We start from the raw sequence: 17,866 nt of genomic DNA, 5'->3' as shown, positions 1-17,866 counted from the left end.
AGTGAAATTTCTCAAGAGTTCTCTGATGAAGCAGTAACACTTTCCTTTTGGGAAAACCTTCAGGATGGCCTCCGAGCCAAGAACTGAAAGAACATTACTTACCTGCCACCTCTGACATCACAGGATCGAGGGCGCCCTGACAGGGACTGGATCTGGGGAGAGACACAGAAAGCTGGGCTTACTCATTGTCAAGCCAAATTCAAGTTTTTAAAAAGTGTCTTTGCCGGTATCTTGGGACTCTAGTCAGTGCAAGTGAGAGTCAGCACATATAAACAGCATCCCCACAAAACAGCCATTTAAGCTTTGACTAGACTTTTCCAGGCATAACGGAGGCATAATATTAACAAATTTTCTTAATTTGATGCTTTCTTAATTTATCTTCTAGATGAATATTATTTTCTTATGAAAGGCCAATATTTTTCATACAGAGCTTTTAAATAAACATTCATTTTCCAGTTGGCCTGAGAGGAAAAGAAGAAAAAAGAAAAATAAAACAGGGTGAAGAAAGAGGAAATTAATGTCAGAAGAAAAAAAATATTTCAACAGGAATCTAAATTCCAGGATGGGGGGGATTTTCATTTTGTTTTTTTGCTGTATCCCTGCACCCAGGATGCCTGGCAACAGGTGCCATATATATATATATAAAATGAATAAACCTATTGACTCAACTCTTTGCCCAGAAATGATTTATGGAGAACTGCAAATCCATAAGAACTAAGAGAGATGAGGGGAATTCCCTGGCGGTCCAGTGGTTAGGACTCGGCACTTTCACTACCATGGTCCTGGGTTCAGCCCCTGGTCAGGGAACTAAGATCCTGCAAGCCGTGTGGTGTGGCAAAAAAAGCACTAAAAGAGGAGACGAACACCTCTTCCCAGAGAGAGCACCTCTTCTCTGGTACTTGGGGAAGAGTGGATGCCACTGCCCCCTTTGTGGGGAAGACACAGTTGTCCTCTGATAAAAGCCTCCAAAACCACCTGAGCCTCCATAGCCAAAGACAGTGGGCTGCTTCTCCTATGTTTAAGTATGTGAATTTTAAATCTCCTTTTTTCCCCAAAAGACTAAACATCAAAACATCTTGCTTTTACAAAAGACCATTCAAGCCCACCCTAATGCTAATGATGACTTTGGTAGACTTGGCAGAAGAAACTGGAACTGACTAAAGGAAGCCTGATCAGGCGGCGATGGTCAAGCACGAGACAATACAAGCAACTGCAAAAGCACATCTCAGGGCCAGGGCAGACGCACTGCTTTCTTTCAAAGGCAACGGCTTCTCTATGGGAAGAAAGGCCAACTCAGGTACTGCTGGGACCTCCCTCTCTTCCACAGCAGGTGAGTTTACAGAGAGAGCCATGGTGGAGACAGGGACAAGTACTCGAAGGCTCTTAGAAACCATTTAACAGAGGACTTCCTTTCTGACTTCTGGAGGACTCGGGTCAAATGGCCTTGATTAAAGAAAGTAATATCTGGTAAACCAGCAATTCTGGACAGAAGCTGGTGACTGGCAGGCGGTGTTGGCTACAAAACAGAAAAATCTGCCTGTGACTTGTAACCAGGTTTCACTGCTTCTTGTAATACAAATGAGATGTGAGGGACCAATAGGTTTTTCTGAATGAGTAAATTCAGAAAATTAGGAAGGCAAGAGATCGCTGTACTAATTCATCAACACAACTATGATAATTTTTATTTGAACCATCATTCCCTAGTACATTCTTCCTATCTCTGTTCCCAGACATCCGCTCTGCCTTTTTCCCCAATTCCTCTTGTTTTCTCCTCAGCAGAATGTGACGACGACCTCTGAAGTACAAATATTCAGTGACAACAAACATAGCTGTCCACCCACCTCCTTGGTCTCCCACAGCTGTTTTGGCAGTGGCTTGGGAACGTTTAGCAGATTCTCTTCCTTCAATGGGCTGGGGAAAGACACAACTAAAGGGGAGAAGAAGCACATTCACTGTGTTAGAAGGAAGCCAACCCACCTTTGGCCAAACCAATTATCTTTGTAAAAATGATTGATTTAACACATATTTATTGACTGTCTACTAGGGAAGGTGTTTTGAGCGTTACTACGGGGGTTGCATAGGTAAGACATGAATTCAGCCCTTAAGGACTTTATACTCTAGTCAGGGGAAAGGACAAAATGTGAATACCCATGTCTGGAAGGAGAAGCCGGGGGAGGCCCACAAGAGCGAAGGCTCAGTGTTGCTCAAGGGTAGACCAGGAAGAGCCCACGCCGGCCTCTGGGGCTCGGCACTGGGGCGAGCCCTTTAGGGACACAGGAAATGAACATCCCCAGAGAGGGAGGAATAAGAACAAAGGCCTAGAGAGAGAGGAAGTGGTGGACGACTACTGAGCAGAGCTGCTCTTTTCAACTGGAGTGTAGGGAAAGTAAAGGAGAAGGGTAGGAAGGTCGAGGCCAGATCAGGAAGGGCCCTGCAAACTTGGCGAGGAGAGGATGGAAGAAAAGGGATGAGGTGAGACCCACAAAAATCCAGGAGAGAGGAAATGAGGAAGATAACAAAGAGAGAAGAGGAATATTACACGGCAGACATGGTGGCAGTAAAGCTACCTGGTCATAGGCTGGGAGTGGGGGATAAAGAGGAATTGAGAACCCAGAGGACTGAGGCTGGGCAGCTGAAGGGCCCTCTCCTGGCTCTTAAAGGCTGTAAAACAGCCTGGCTTTGTATCAAGGGACCAATCCAGGGCTTTCTGTTTTAACATTCTGCCAGGTAAAACAGGAGTGCTGAGCCATAAAAAAGGGAAAACTTCTTGTTCTCAGAGAGAGACAAGAAGACAAAGGGCCAACTCTCAGGAATTAAGGGATCTGATGTTAGGAAGGGGATTCATTAGACAGACGGGTGATGCTCAGAACTACGAATGCTGTTAGGTTCTGGTGACCATGTAAGCTCCAGGGTGACTGTCATGACTGTCCTGTCTTAGCCCCACACAGGATGACAGACCCCAGAGAGAAGCCACTTCAAACAGACTGAAATTTCAGAGTAAATTCTGAGAATGAGGCAATGCTCTTTACAGGTGACCTACTCAGCACCATCACAACAGCAGTCATTTCTGCTCAAATATTCCAGGCTGTATCAATGATCCCAGGTGTGTGAATTAATCCTGATAGTCAAACGACTCTCTTTGGAAAAGCTTATTTTGTCAACCTTCTTGTTTTCTTCCTTTTCTTGGCTTCCTTGTTAACTTGTCTAACTGTCAACGTAAACTGCTTCAGAAATGTAAGTTCCATGATGGCAGGGCTTTTATTTTATGCACTGGTGGGCAGTGCTTAAAATAGTACCTGGTAAACACTGGCCCTACAGCCCTCTCTCAACAAACTGGAGGACAGGAATAATAGGTTTGAGAGCCTTTATAAAGCCATACAATGACTCAAGAATTAAAAAAATTTTTTTGTAATGTACCGCTAGATGATAGGAAAAGTTTCAAGGGCTGAGTGAGGTAGAGTCATGACTCAAGGCTACTTCTTGTAAGAGTTTGGTCACAGGAGTATGGCTGGAGTGTATTCCAGCACTATAAAGGGGATTGTTTCCTTAGAGTAGTTCATTGTTTTTAGTCTCTTCATATCCAAGATTGGTTGGGAATTCTTCAGAGAACTCATTGGGGGAATGCAAACAACCTTGAAGCCATTTCTTTATCTCTGTCCTAGTGGATTAGATATTTATTGCTGTTTCAACTTTCCATGGTTTTACTCATGGCCTAAAATGGCTTGCCCAGAAACGAGTATATAAGATGATGAAAGAGAATTGTGCCTCTGGCGCAAGATGCTCCTCATTTATCATATTCCCCACGAGTCCTGACCGCTGTGATACATAAACCTAATTTAGTTGTTCACTTCTAGATTATGAAAATTAAATTCCAGATTATAAAATTTTAGGGAAAAGAAAACAGTGCCTGGTACTGAATGAATAAATGAACTGTGTCAGACCCTCATTTGTCAATGGCTTCAAGAGTCATTTAGTAGCTCTCCAACATTACTTTTTTTAAAAAATTTATTTTATTTATTTATTTTTGGCTGCATTGGGTCTTCATTGCTGCACGTGGGCTTTCTCTAGCTGCGGTGAGCAGGGGCTACTCTTTGTTGCGGTGCATGGGCTTCTCATTGCAGTGGCCTCTCTCATTGCGCAGCATGGGCTCTAGGCACGCGGGCTTCAGTAGTTGTGGCACGTGGGCTCACTAGTTGTGGCTCACGGGCTCTAGAGCGCAGGCTCAGTAGTTGTGGCGCACAGGCTTAGTTGCTCCGCGGCATGTGGGATCTTCCCAGACCAGGGCTTGAATCCGTGTCCCCTGCATTGGCAGGCGGATTCCCAACTACTGTGCCACCAAGGAAGCCCTCCAACATTACTTTAATCAGCTTTATGAAACTCATTATCTTCTGCAAGATCTGCAATTTCATTCTGCAATCAGTTTGCATTTTCCTCACATTATTTATATCTGTCAATTACTGACTCACAAAACTTTCTAAACAGGCAGAGAAAGATAGCTGAGGAAGGAAGGATACTGGAACAACTAATGGCTTAAGTGACCAATTTATTAATATTTTCATGTGATTACAACTTTTGCTTCCCTGAACAACCTTGTGACTGTGGGACTGTGGGACTCAGGTGATGAGGAGCCTTGTAATCTAACCACACATTTCCTTTCTTGTGGCCTTGATCATGGCTAGCCTTAATTTTATAGAGCATCTCAGGAAAGTAAACCAATCAGCAGTTGTCAGGATTTTGGGAAGTCCTGAAAACATGAGTATTAACTAGTTCAGATGTTGAAAGAAGGTTATGAATACTAAAGTCAGTATCCCACTCAGCATAGGTAGATGAAATCAATTCATACCTTCCCCATGTACGTCGTTCTCACCATCACAGAAACCTAGTGGGGAAAAAAAAAAGAACACTTTTATGTGGTGCTTTCACCTTTATTTATTCATGAATTAGTAAGTCTTTCTGATTCAAAATAGAATTTTGAAAATTCCAAGGCAATTTCGGTACACTGATGGTCAAATCAGTATACATTAGCATTTATAATAAAATTAAAATAGATATGGCTAATTTAAGTCTAAAGTTGGTGCCTATCTACTTTTCTTTAAAATTATCTCCATCTTAAAACTTTTTACTGCCTCTGTCCTGAAAGAAGAACAATTTACAAAGTCTGAGAACCTCTAACCAAATCACAAAGAAAAGAAGTATATAGATCGAAACTCTCTTCCAAATGCTTTATTGTGGGGGGAAGGGGAGGTAACTAAAAAAGTCTACATCACTGTTTCACACTCACCATGCACGTCTAGAGAAACAAACTGGAAGTTCCATGCTGAGTACTGTTATTTATATTTCTTGCAAACAGTCATTTAAAAAAGAAACTTGGGACTTCCCTGGTGGTCCAGTGGTTAAGAATCCACCTTCCGATGCAGGGGATGCGGGTTTGATCCCTGGTCGGGGAACTAAGATCCCACATGCCGTGGAGCAACTAAGCCCGAGCGCCGCAGCTACTGTGCACGGGAACCAGAACTAGAGACTGCGTGCTGCAAACTACAGGGCCCATGTGCTCTGAAGCCCGCGCGCCGCAACGAAGATCCCGCATGCCGCAACTAAGACACCCCGACGCAGCCAAAAAATAAATAAATAAATAAATATTTTTAAAAAGAAACTTATCTGGAGTCTCAGTCAATTTAAATAGTATATATGATAGCTATTCACAAAGTTTTAAAAATTTGACTTGTAATTACTCAGCCATAAAAAGAAATGAAATGGAGGTATTTGTAATGAGGTGGATGGAGTTAGAGTCTGTCATACAGAGTGAAGTAAGCCAGAAAGAGAAAAACAAATACAGTATGCTAACACATATATATGGAATCTAAGGAAAAAAAAAAAAAAGGTCATGAAGAACCTAGTGGCAAGATGGGAATAAAGACACAGACCTACTAGGGAATGGACTTGAGGATATGGGGAGGGGGTGGGGTAAGATGAGACAGGGTGAGAAAGTGGCATGGACATATATACACTACCAAATGTAAAATAGATAGCTAGTGGGAAGCGGCCGCATAGCACAGGGAGATCAGCTCGGTGCTTTGTGACCACCTAGAGGGGTGGGATAGGGAGGGTGGGAGGGAGGGAGATGCAAGAGGGAAGAGATATGGGAACATATGTATATGTATAACTGATTCACTTTGTTATAAAGCAGAAACTAACACACCATTGTAAAGCAATTATACTCCAATAAAGATGATAAAAAAAAAAACACAAAAAAACTTTAACCCGCGCTGGTCAAAGGTGTTGCCTCTGGCAAGGTCACTGAGGTGGGAGGCAGGCCTCTTTCCCTGGGGAGGAGCTCAGGGCTGTAGTTCTCAAAGCTGGTGACACTCAGCATCTACCACTCTGGGTGCAAAGACGACAACCCTCATGCCCTCTTCTGCCCGTAGCTCTAGACTGCCCCCTGAAAGGACAGGGACCACCACAGCCCCCTCCTCCACTCGCTGGTGAGGAGTGGAGGGGAGATAGGGACAGTCCTAGGCTATGCGACAGGGCAACAGGGCAAGTGTCACAGAGTGCCCTCATGCTTACCCATTGTGGGGTGTGTGTGTGGGTGTGGGTGTGTGCCTGTGAAATGGTAATTAAACTGCACATGCTGCCAGGGAAATGATCAATATTTCTCTTTATAAATTCTGGATAATTAAACAAGAAGAGAGACATTATAAAAATCTTGTTTGGATGTATAAAAGTTTATTTCTAGCATTTACATCAACTGCTTACCATGGATGCCTAATTGCCGTGCAACTCAATAACCATTATGAAAATTACTAACTACGTATCAGTCTAATGGCTTTGTTTTCTTGGGACACAAACCTCTGCTCATGAATGTATCATAGTTTATTGTTTATGTAGTTAAGCTGTGAGCAGATGCTCCCTTATCATCTGGTCATTAAAAAAATAAATAAATAATGGGAACATTAACTGAGGTTACATCATTATGCTCAGGAAAGATTCCCAGGGAAAGAGCAGTTATTGCTTCTGCTATGGAGCCTAATTCTGGGCTTCAATTATATTTTCCCATCACTTTTTAAATCTTTACTTTATTTGGTTGGTCCAATAATAAGAAATACCTTTTGGAAAGCTAGTTGATATTTTTAAAGTCCAAAAGGAAAGAAAATGAAAAACTTTAATGAATGACAGGGGGAAAAGTACATGAAACTATTTAAAATAGCTCCCACCAACAAATATAATTCTCCAGAAATAATTCCTATCCTTGGAGACTTGAATAATATTTTAAACACACTGGCTTTCCCATGTAAACACATCCATATTTGGATGTGTTTCTGAGTTCTGCTATACTTGCAAGGCAACTTTGCAGAAGCAGGCACACAGTTCAGACATTCAAGCTGGAGGTCGGCCCACCTTCCACGGTTGAGAGATATTGGGGCCCAACGGTTTCTAACTGCTGATGTGAAAAGGAGTAACCCAGGAATTCTGCTCCAGGATTTCTTTCTTTCTGCTTTTTGTATTGCTCTGTCTACTAGGATCAACACTGACATTCTTCTGCTTTTCTTATTCATCCTCACTCACACCTTCTGACATTTCTCACCTCTTCCCTCAGAGGCTACATCACTCTTGGCATAAATACTTCACTCAATTAATCACTTTCTTTAGTTTTTTTTTTTTTTTCTCTGCATGCAGGCCTCAAGATCTTGTTACCTATGATTTCCTTGTTCTCTCTAGGCCTTTGGCCCTTTCTAGAGAAGCGTAAACTTTAAACAGAGGGTGACACGAATGAAGGAATGGCAGAGGCAGAAATGCAGCTCTTTTTTGAGGGTTCCAGGTTAAAGCCTATCAGTCTGGTTCCCTCCCAATCTGGGGAGACTAAGCGCTTGCTGCACTTTGTTTAGGCTTATACATGCCTATAGTCTACCTACAACCCTACCTATACGGAAGCTAAACTACTCCATCTTCCCGTATATCCTACCTCTCTAAGTGGTGAGCAGTGGACCCATATCCAATTCCAACGTAACTGCCAGCTTTACTCTCATATCCCCATGTGTGGAAACATAGCTAGACGGTCCTAACCAATTCTAAAAGAGCTCATACTTGACAAACTGTTCGGGTAAATGTGGCATCCCTGAATTTCACCAAGGGAACAAATGCAGCATTATTACAACAATACAGGGATTATTAAATCCCATCCCTACTATATGCAAGGAAATAAGACCCGGAATATTCTCCTCAGAAGGAAAAGAGACTATTTAGGGTTTAAACTACCTAAAAAGTAAAGAAAACTAGAAAAGCTAGCATTATCTTGGGCAAAGATTTATTTATTCCCATTTCAAGACCAAACACACAGCCCTATTTACGGACAAGAGTCAATGTGCATAAGGAATGGATAGTTCAGGACCATTGTTCCTACTAGATTATAAGCCCCAGAAAGGCAGGCTTGGTCTGTGTCTTAGTGAACCAGACTTGGTTCACGTGCAGGTTAGATTCAGCAACTAGAGTGTGCTCTGTACGCATAAGCCACTGAGTAATTTCTCCACCCTCTCCGTCACTGAGGACTCCTCTGTGCCAGGCACTGTGCGGAAGGTAAGACCATAAGACGCTGACTGTAAGAAATCTCCTGGGAGCAGAAGGAGAGAAGCACATCCACGAGAAAGGCAGTCAAGTGACACAGGTGCCGAGATGGCCATCTATAGGTAGGAGCTTAGGGATGTTAGGAGGACATGGGGAGTTCTGGGCTGGCAAAGGGAGGAAGGTCAAGGATGGCTCCACAGATGTGGGGACAAAGCTGAGGGCCCTGGTCAGGTGAGCCAGGAGTAAGTTAAGAGAGGAGGAGACAGGAAGAGGATGGAACATTAATAGAAACTGAAGTAGTTCACCCACTTGGGGGGAGGGGCTGGTGAGTGAGGAGAGAAGGGAGAGAGGTGGGCAAGGGCCAGATCCTGGAGTTCGCGTCATTCCAAACTGAGAGATTTGGACTCTCTCTGGGAGGTGAGGGGCTGGCACTGAGATTTTAAGCAGGAGAGGAATATGATCAGATGTGGGTTCACTCTGGAAGCAGACAGCATGAATCTTTTCCCCACTCCTGGTTCCCCCTGGCCTCTCTCCACTCCTTTACTCACTCTGGCCCCAGGGAGGTGGAACGATGACCTGCAGCAAAGAGGGGAACAAGTGAGCGGGGGTGCCGCCTCCACTCTGGCTCCCGCTCCTCCTGGCCAGGGGCGCGCCTTCCCTCGGAGAGCAGCCTCCCTGACGGCCCTGCCCTGCAGTCTGACCTCGGTGCTCCTGCGGGGGGCGGGGGCGGGGCGCCCTGGGCCAGTGCTGCCGGCCACTGGGGGCGTCAGTCTCCCTCTGGGGTTCAGTCTTAACAGCCACGGACCCACAGAGAGAAGTCACTTCCTCTTGTCGGGAAGAAAGGTGGTATTTACCTCCACCCGTCACTTCTACTTTTATTTCTCAGTTTGTCCAGATTCTGGATGGGAAAAAAGGACTTTCAGAGAACCCAACATAAAACTGGATTGGGAGGACATAAGACTGGAAATAAGGAGACCAGTTAGCAAGTTGTTATGAGTCCCTATAAAAATGATGAGGGCCTGAAAATGGAAGAGTGTGGAGTAGAGGAAGCTGGAGGGTCAAGAGATGCCAAGAAGAGAGAATTTGCAGAGGAAGAGGCAGGAGAGAAGCTCCATTCTTATTTCATCATGAGCACACACATATCTCCCCTGCCAGGAGTTTTTCCCTGAGGACGACAAATCGGGGAAATGCACTCGTGGTTTAAGCTTTTCTCTCTCCCGGTTCCCATAGGACAGAATGAGAAGGCACAGATGCTGTTAGCATCAGGCCTGCATGTCTTACCCATGTATGAGGCAGGCCAGGCCGACTGGCCCCCTCCTCCATAGGGGTCCTGGGGCTTGGTGCTCAGAGCACTCGTGTGAAGAGCAGAGTCAGAATTGGTCCTAATGGGGGGAGGAGAGAGTCTGGCTGAAAATCCATTTTTCCTTAGTGAAAATGCAATGTTCTTTGCTGAAAATTACCAACAGGAGAGAAGGCAAGAATAACAGATTTGCAATCATCCATAAAATGAGGGGTCTGGACCTACCTGAAGTCCCTTAGATCAGTAACAGCCTCTGAGGATGGCCCACACCCAAAAGACTGTAATTTGTACTTGTATGATCTTTTCCTTTGAAGCTAATGGCATAATGATCTGGTTCAACAAGGCAGACCCTGGATTCACGGCTTCCTCCAAGAAACTTCCCAGTTTTCCTCGCAACTCAGAAGATCGCTGTGATCAGTATATTCTCTGTGGCTGCACTAGCTTTTCCCCATCTGAGAATAACTTCTCCTATATGAAGGATCACCTATAGCAGTGACTCTCAAACCCTTCCAGGGAGAATGCAAGGTCAAGACAACTTTCAAAATAACCCTAATGTGTCCTTTGCCCTTTCACTCTCGCTCTCTCATGAGCACAGTAGTTTTCCAGCAGCCTCGTGACCTGTGATGTCACCGCAGGCTGAATGCACAAGCAGCGAATTGAGCTATCTTCAAGAGATTTGTAAAAGGTACAACAATGCCACTCTTCTCAGTAAATTTTTTTTGTTTCAGAAAATATAACTGTGCTTCTTAAAAAAGGATATTTATTGACATGTAATGAGTTTATTATTGTTATTTTGTTATTTCTAAATGCATTAATAAGTATCTTCTATATATCTCTCAATTTAATTTCCAATATCAATAGTGAAATACAAACAAATATACTCACACAAACAAACACTGTTTGAGGGCCTCAATGGCTTTTAAGATTGCAAAGGAGTCTTAAGACAAACATTTTGGGAACCGCTGAACTATAGCAAATTTCTGGAATTCTCCCAGACAGCTCCAATTTATATTTAGCTTCGACTCCAAGAGATATTATTTACTTATCTCATCCAAGGGTCAAACTGTCTGCCATAAAAAGAACTTGTGAGAGACTTGAAATTAATCTAAAATGCTTCTCTGTGGGCTGTTCCAGGTGATGGCCTCCTGTGGCCACTAAGCCATGTGGCTTGACTGTGCACCATGGCTGTGTTGTGTTCAGACAAGGGAGAGGCGGTTCAGAACCTGCATGAAAAACAGGAAGAGTGTGGACTCTGGGATCAGAGAGCCCTGGGTTCAGATTCTAGCTCCTTTACAGATTCAAAAAGACTCAGGAGAATATCAATCAAATGCAGAGAGACAACTGGGAAAATCTGAATACAGACTGGGTATTAAATAATGTTAGAAATTACTGTTAATTTTGTTAAGTGTAATAATGGCATCGTGGTTATGTTTTTTTAAAAAAGGTTCCTATCAGGCTTATACTGCTAGATATATTTACAGGTGAAATACTTTATCTGGCCGGTGGTGGGATGGGGGTGTGGGGGACAGTGGGGTAGAAATAGAAGCTGAAGGATGGGCACACGGAATTCTTATAACTATTTTCCTTTCCAACTCTTTTTTGTATATGTTAAAATTTTGCACTAATTTTTTTTTTTTTTTAAATCCCAGTTCCATCACATATTAGCTAAGTGGCCTTGGACAAGTCGTTTATAACCTCTTAGAACAGAAAATACTACTCATTCTTGTAGAATGTTATCAGGATCGAAAAAAATGACCTATGTAGAACACTTACCACTGGGGTCCAGCTCAAAGTGATCATTTAATAGCTAATGTATATTGAATACTTACAATTCCCAAGTTCCTTATGTATCTTATTTAATCCTCACAACCACCCCTTGATGTTGGTACTGTTATCTCCCTTTTCCAGATGAGTAAACTGAGGCATAGGGAAGCTACCTAACTTGCTCAAGGTCACAGAGTAAGAGAGGCAGACTCTGTTATCCACTCAGACCTCATGTTCTCACACTGCTGTAGTGTCCTGAGCAGACGTTCACTACCTGGTGGGAGATTTGGGTTCCTTTTTTTTTATATATATACTTCATATAATTTTTATATACTTCACATAATTTTTTTTATATACTTCATATAATTTTTATATACTTTTTAAAAATATACTTCATTTTATATACTTCATATACACTTCATATAAACACAACTGATATAAACGTACTCTGGCAAATGGATGATATATTAGAAAACATCAGGACAATCAAGGTGACTGGCTTAAAGTTTATTTCTACTAGAAAACAAGCCATGTACCTGTTAAGTGCAGATGTTAGCCTGAACCCAGGGTGCTTCTCTTCCTTCCAAGGAGGCTGCTGCCTTTAAAAACCAGAATAACATACAAAGAAAAAGAAGTTCAATCCACGGGGAGCAAAGGAGAACCTCCGGCCTGGGTTTGAGAACTGGCTCCTCTATTAACCCAGCTGCACGGCTGACCTCTCCAGTTCCTGTGATTTCTGATTTCCATGATAAAAACTATCACAAATCCATGGGAACAGGAGGAGCAAATGAGATAGCTGGGCACATAACAAGGTTTTTGTTTTGTTTTTTTTTAAAGGTCAAACAAGCACCTTTGAATGCCTTTTGCAATGTTTCAAATCTATGACCAGTTCCTCTCTGGGGATGTGAGGTCTTACTCCAGATGTGTGAAAAACTACCCCTTGTCACATACCCCGAGTGCGTGGAGTGTGCGCGTGCGGGTGCCTGGCCGGCCTGGAAGCAGAAATGCTGCAACCCCACACAGACGCCCATAAAGAGGAATATAACTGTTACAGTAGCCCAGTTTATGAAACTATGAATCTGACTAATCCTCACGCTCTGGAAAGCCTACGACAATTTTTCTTGAATACAAATTTTTAAAATCTCAATTTGGAGGTATCCTTTTATGATTTAAAATAAAATATTGTCCTTGTCCTACAATCGTGGATCCCAAGATTCTTAAGCGCTGCTGAAAACCTACTTGAGGTAGGGGCCAGCTGTCAGCCATCTTCATATCGACCTTTTCCAGGTCCTGACTACATTATCCACAGTAAGTGCTGCCAGTGTTTGCCCCGAGAATGGATGGAGAATAGATCTCAACCCAGAGAGCTAAATTTTCTCAATACGTACATTTCAAATGCCTCTTAAATCTGACTAGGTGATCTGAAAATGATACCATGCATCCATCGGATGTAACAATCTTTTCAGTTACTTTTATATTCTGTCACCCTCAGTATTCAAAAACACTCAACTTTTTGGTATATATTCTCTATATACAAAAATACTCAGAGAGACCCTAGGTCAAATCCACTATGCAAATTAGCTTTAGGAGCTTACTAAAGCCTTATGTTTCTTTCAGTAGCTTACCAAGACACGTTATATATTCAAATATAAGAATACAAAATCAGAGTATTATGTTGGTAATTGTATTCCAAATGTGTTTCTATTTGGTCTTTAAAATGAAGATCTAGATTGATTTAAATAACTTAATTTTAGACTTTCATATAAGTCTATGATTATACATGGAAAGACTTAAGTTTTATAAGAGAAAACAAGAGTCTGTGCTTTAGATTAGAAATTTCTAAAACAACATCCAAGGTGGATACAATAAAGCGAAACCATCCAAAAATAGCACATGCCCATCATATCTTTGAAAATAAGGCTTGCTTACCTTGGCCAACTCTCATCCGGGGGCTGCGAGGCGTAATTAGCTCCAAATGTACTACCATCAAAGTAGAATTTTCAATAAAGGAAAAATATAATGAATGGAAAGTTGAAGCAGAACTAAGAGGCTGGAATCGTGGGGAGCTCAACAACTTTTCTGGTTCTTATCTTTATCTCTACACCCGACATCTCTTCCTCCATGGTTTGTCTTATCAACTTCCTCTGGAAAAATCTATTCTATCTTCTAACCAGTGCCATCTTTGCATGATTCACATGGGGTGTTTCTTATTTTTTTTCTGCTTGCCCAACATCTTTTACTTTCAAGAACTGCTTCCACCCCGACCCGAAACCTGGTAAGGCTGTCATTCTGTGTGGGCCTGCCTGCCACACAAAATGTACCCAGACCCAGTATTTCCAGTCAAGGTAACTTATCCCCTGTGACTGGTTCAGGGATGGGCTCATGATACAAACAAGGGGGAAAAGGAGTGCCCCCAGCTGAGGTGGTGAGCCCGAGGACTACGTGGACCTGGCTTTCTCTCCCTGGAAGTCAATTCAGAGGTAGCACCTCACAGATACTGAATCTCGATGCTATTGTACAAACCCCTGGATCTAGCCCCTTGGGCTTCTAGTGACATAAGCCAATAAATTTCCTTTTTTCCAAGTTGAGGGTTTCTGTTTCTTATAACCAAAAGAGAGCGGCATTAGGTTTGTGGAGAAATGTGAACCTCCTTGGGTTGTCAGGGGCCCCGTTTTATAATTTCTGTATTCTTCACTTGGTCTAGCCTGCCTTAGAACATATTCCAGGTGAAATGGAAATATGGAAAAACAAATGTGATGCTACACTATACATGCTGAGCACAGTAGAGCCGTTTTGGTTAATTTAGTTAATTATACATATAGAATAGCCTTCTTAAAACATTTTATATCATATTATTCTCCTGCTAAAAAATCTTCAATGATTCTGTATAAAAGAAGCCATCATCAGCTAGGGCTCAGGAGGAAATGGGAGCCAACGGAGAAGGACCCTATCCTACAGACAGAATCTGGCATTAGTAAAACATGGGCACTAATGAACTCTTTATGAAATATTTCCTTTGCCAGAAGCATTAAGATCACAAGGTTCACTTCCTGTGTATTAGTGTTGTCATGTCTAGTTACCTTCATTCTTAATCTGAATCTTAGTCAAGGCAATAAAACAGAGATATTTTCAAAAGAGAGACCAGACATTTCTTCAACACCAAATATCAGGCTTAATGTATGCAAAGTACAGATGAGAATAGACTGCAGAAGGAGACAGAAGAGGAAAAGGTGATAAAGAAATAAGAAGGCCCTCTGAGAGGAAGCACATCAGTATCTCAGTTGGCAGAGCCATTAGGGAGAAGGCATTGAGCCTTTCTCTTTCCTGCAGAGTTTGATGAATCTCTGTCCAGAAAAGATAAATTTCAGAAGCAGAAGTTTACCACTTCCCTCAGGACATTGCCACCCTTAAAGTCCTTAAGTCCACTTATCTGGAACCTGTAATACAAATTAGAATGCAGTGGTGTAATAGTAGTGCAATGATCAAACATCGATTATTTCAATGTTGAGGTATAAGTCAGCATTTTAGCCTTTCTGATGTATATTAACAACACGGAAATGTAGTAAATTCCTGAAATTTTAATATGAGTAGGCTGAGGCATCAAAAGTTAAAAGATGTGACCTCTGAGCTCTCCCAATTCTCACCATTCACATCTCCCTTAATGGATATTCAAAAACCCAACAATTGTTAGCACCAAGAGAACCACTAATGTTAGTAACCACTAATGTCAATAGCTTACAGCTAAATTCAACAGAAGAAAACCTAGAAAAGGTTTATTTGTTCTTCTGAAGATTTCAGAAAACTTTGTTCAGGTGGCTTTAATTACTCTACAACACTAATATGTCCTAAAGAACATCCTAAAGACAGAAAAAATACCCTTATTTGTAAACTTGAATTTACCATTTAATTCAACAAACATTTCTAGAGTGCTTGCTAGTTGCCAGCAAACAAACAGAACAGCAGCAGAGGTGGCAGGGTTTTTAACAAGCCAGATCAGCTCCTCACCCAGTACCACGTTAGTTAAACCTAAGTCAAAAAACAGTCCCACAGGGACTTCCCTGGCAGTCCAGTGGTTGAGACTTCGCCTTTCAGCGCAGGGGGTGCAGGTTCGATCCCTGGTTGGGGAGCTGGGATCCCACATGCCTCGCGGCCAAGGAGCCAAGGCATGGAATGGAGGCAGTACTGTAGCAAATTCAATGAAGACTTTAAAAATGGTCCACATTTAAAAAAAAAAATCCAAAAACAAACAATCCCACATTATAATGGGCCTTTTTATTTATCCCCCTGTGCACTCCTTTTCTGGCTCCTCCTCTTCTGCCTTCAACCCTGATGGTCCAGAGTTTCTGTGGCCTCACAGCCTCTCGGCCCACATCTGCTTACACTGCTCTCAAAAGGACAGGATGGGGAGAAGGGTCTCACAGAGTGAGAGCAGGGCGAGAGGCTGGAGACTCCGGGCACAGCCACTTTGGGAAGAGTGTCCTGCCTTCCATGCTCACCTTGGTCGGTCCCACCCATGCCTTTGGCTCCATCCATCATCCATAGTCCAGTAACTCATAAATCCATACCTCCAGCTCCCAACAGTTCTCATGAACTTCAAGCCCAGATTTCCAACGGCCTACTCAGCTTCTCTACCAAAAGTACCTCAAATTCTACCTAAAACCCCACTCATCATCTTGCCTCTCGCCTGCTAGTCTTGTCAGGAGTCCATCGTATGTAACGGAGGGTGCCATCCACCCAGGTGCTCCAGGTGGAAATGTCAGTCATCCCGGGCTGTTCTCTCTCCCCAAGTCCCTGCAGTTCTGTAGCGGAAAATCCTTCCCCTCGCGTTCCTGCCTCAGTCTATCGACAAGGGGACTCCTGCTCCTTCTCAGCTCGGGGAGTGTTAGAGGGAAAGTTCTCACTCACTCTTTCCCAAAGGAAGGGGAGTAGCCCTTCTGTTGATATGACAGGACATCTGCTGGCCCATTTCCCCGTGGGTGGGGTCACTGAGCCTCAGAAGCTCCAAACAAGTCCGACCCTGTCTCTTTCTTGTGCTGCCTGCTCGTGGCTGGTGAGCACAGCCGGGTTCTTCTTTCGGCTTCCTGTTCCCATGCGCTAAGGGCACCTGGGGCAGGGCTCAGGAACTGCCTTCTTGAGCAGCTTGGGGGCGACCATGTTCTCTCTTGCCCTCTGCAACTCCGTGTTCTTCCAGGCACAGAGTTTGTGGGGCAGGTTCACGATGGTCCACGCAGCCGGTGGGGTACGTGAACTCCAGGTCTGGTGGGTTAAAAGAACCCATCCACCCATCAAGACAAGTGCCAGGGTCAGATTTAACATATAAAACTGACCACAATTTGGTTCCTTCCTAATTTCTCAACCATGTCTTCACCATCGCTCAACTTCCTCTTGTCTTTTTACCTCCAACTATGTCCTGCCAGACTACATCTAAAAGTCAAACATGAAGGGAGGTACATGAGTGAGTCCCTGTGTGTATGAAAATGTCTTCCTGTTTACCTCAGCACGCGAGTGACAAATAGGCGGCATGTGGGATTTTTAAGTCTGACTACTTTCCCCTTAAAACTCTAAAAACTAGCATTTCCTTATCCTCCGAGATGGAAATCCTTAATGGGTGTTAGGTAAAAACTAGGTTTTGTGATCAAGTAAGTTTTGGAAACCCTGGATTAAAGACAAGAAGTTTCTTAACTGCCAGGCTTCTCAGAGCCCTAATATAAACTGTGAAGCTTCAAGAAGATACAGAGAGCCCGACATTTCTCAAATATAATAGGCAGTGCATTTCAAAGAAACGGTGTTCTATAAACCGACGTCCTAAAATTTTCATCTCATTGTATGAAAAGAATCAAAGCAAGGCCTATTCCAAAGAGGAAAGCCATTCCTAGCTTTGGCGGGTCTTAAGGCATCTCTTCATGACCGTTCACCCTAGTTTTCTGGACACAACATACTCTCAAACCTTGTTGGGAATGTAAATCAGAAAATTTCTAAACATTTGTTTCTCTTTCTTCCTAAAAACACATCTCTTTTAGAGGAAGGTGCTTCTTATGATTCTTCAGTGTGCCCCCCTTTTCTTCAATGTATTACCCACAGGTCTGAGATAATATTATATTTGCTGTAAATTTATGTTACTAGTTCAGAAATTCAACAGGATGGTGTTTGGGATACATGCTTGCTGCCTCTGAGGAGTGAGAAGGGCTGCTAAAGACACGAGCAGCTGCAGGAAGGTAGGAGAGCCTCTCCTCCGAGTTC

General features: G+C 43.0%; 1 protein-coding gene across 3 annotated transcripts in view; it reads right to left on the bottom strand.

Annotated features, from left to right (window-relative positions):
- CRTC3 (CREB regulated transcription coactivator 3) overlaps window positions 1-17,866 on the bottom strand; it is a 105,497-nt gene that overhangs the window by 18,255 nt on the left and 69,376 nt on the right. For 2 of the 3 annotated variants that reach the window (XM_036843102.1, XM_036843103.1), the window contains exons 4-9: window positions 13,556-13,617; window positions 12,163-12,225; window positions 9,844-9,944; window positions 4,844-4,879; window positions 1,842-1,927; window positions 103-152 (exon numbers count right to left, since the gene is read on the bottom strand). In XM_036843102.1, coding sequence (XP_036698997.1) covers window positions 103-152; window positions 1,842-1,927; window positions 4,844-4,879; window positions 9,844-9,944; window positions 12,163-12,225; window positions 13,556-13,617 — 398 coding nt within the window. The remainder of the gene's footprint in view (window positions 1-102; window positions 153-1,841; window positions 1,928-4,843; window positions 4,880-9,843; window positions 9,945-12,162; window positions 12,226-13,555; window positions 13,618-17,866) is intronic. The other variant, XM_036843104.1, reaches the window with a different exon arrangement.

The sequence above is a fragment of the Balaenoptera musculus genome, chromosome 2 (genome assembly GCF_009873245.2).
Source record: "Balaenoptera musculus isolate JJ_BM4_2016_0621 chromosome 2, mBalMus1.pri.v3, whole genome shotgun sequence".
NCBI lineage: Eukaryota > Metazoa > Chordata > Mammalia > Artiodactyla > Balaenopteridae > Balaenoptera > Balaenoptera musculus.
The sequence above is the reverse complement of the archived record's forward strand: the minus strand, read 5'-3'. Positions and strand labels throughout refer to the sequence as shown.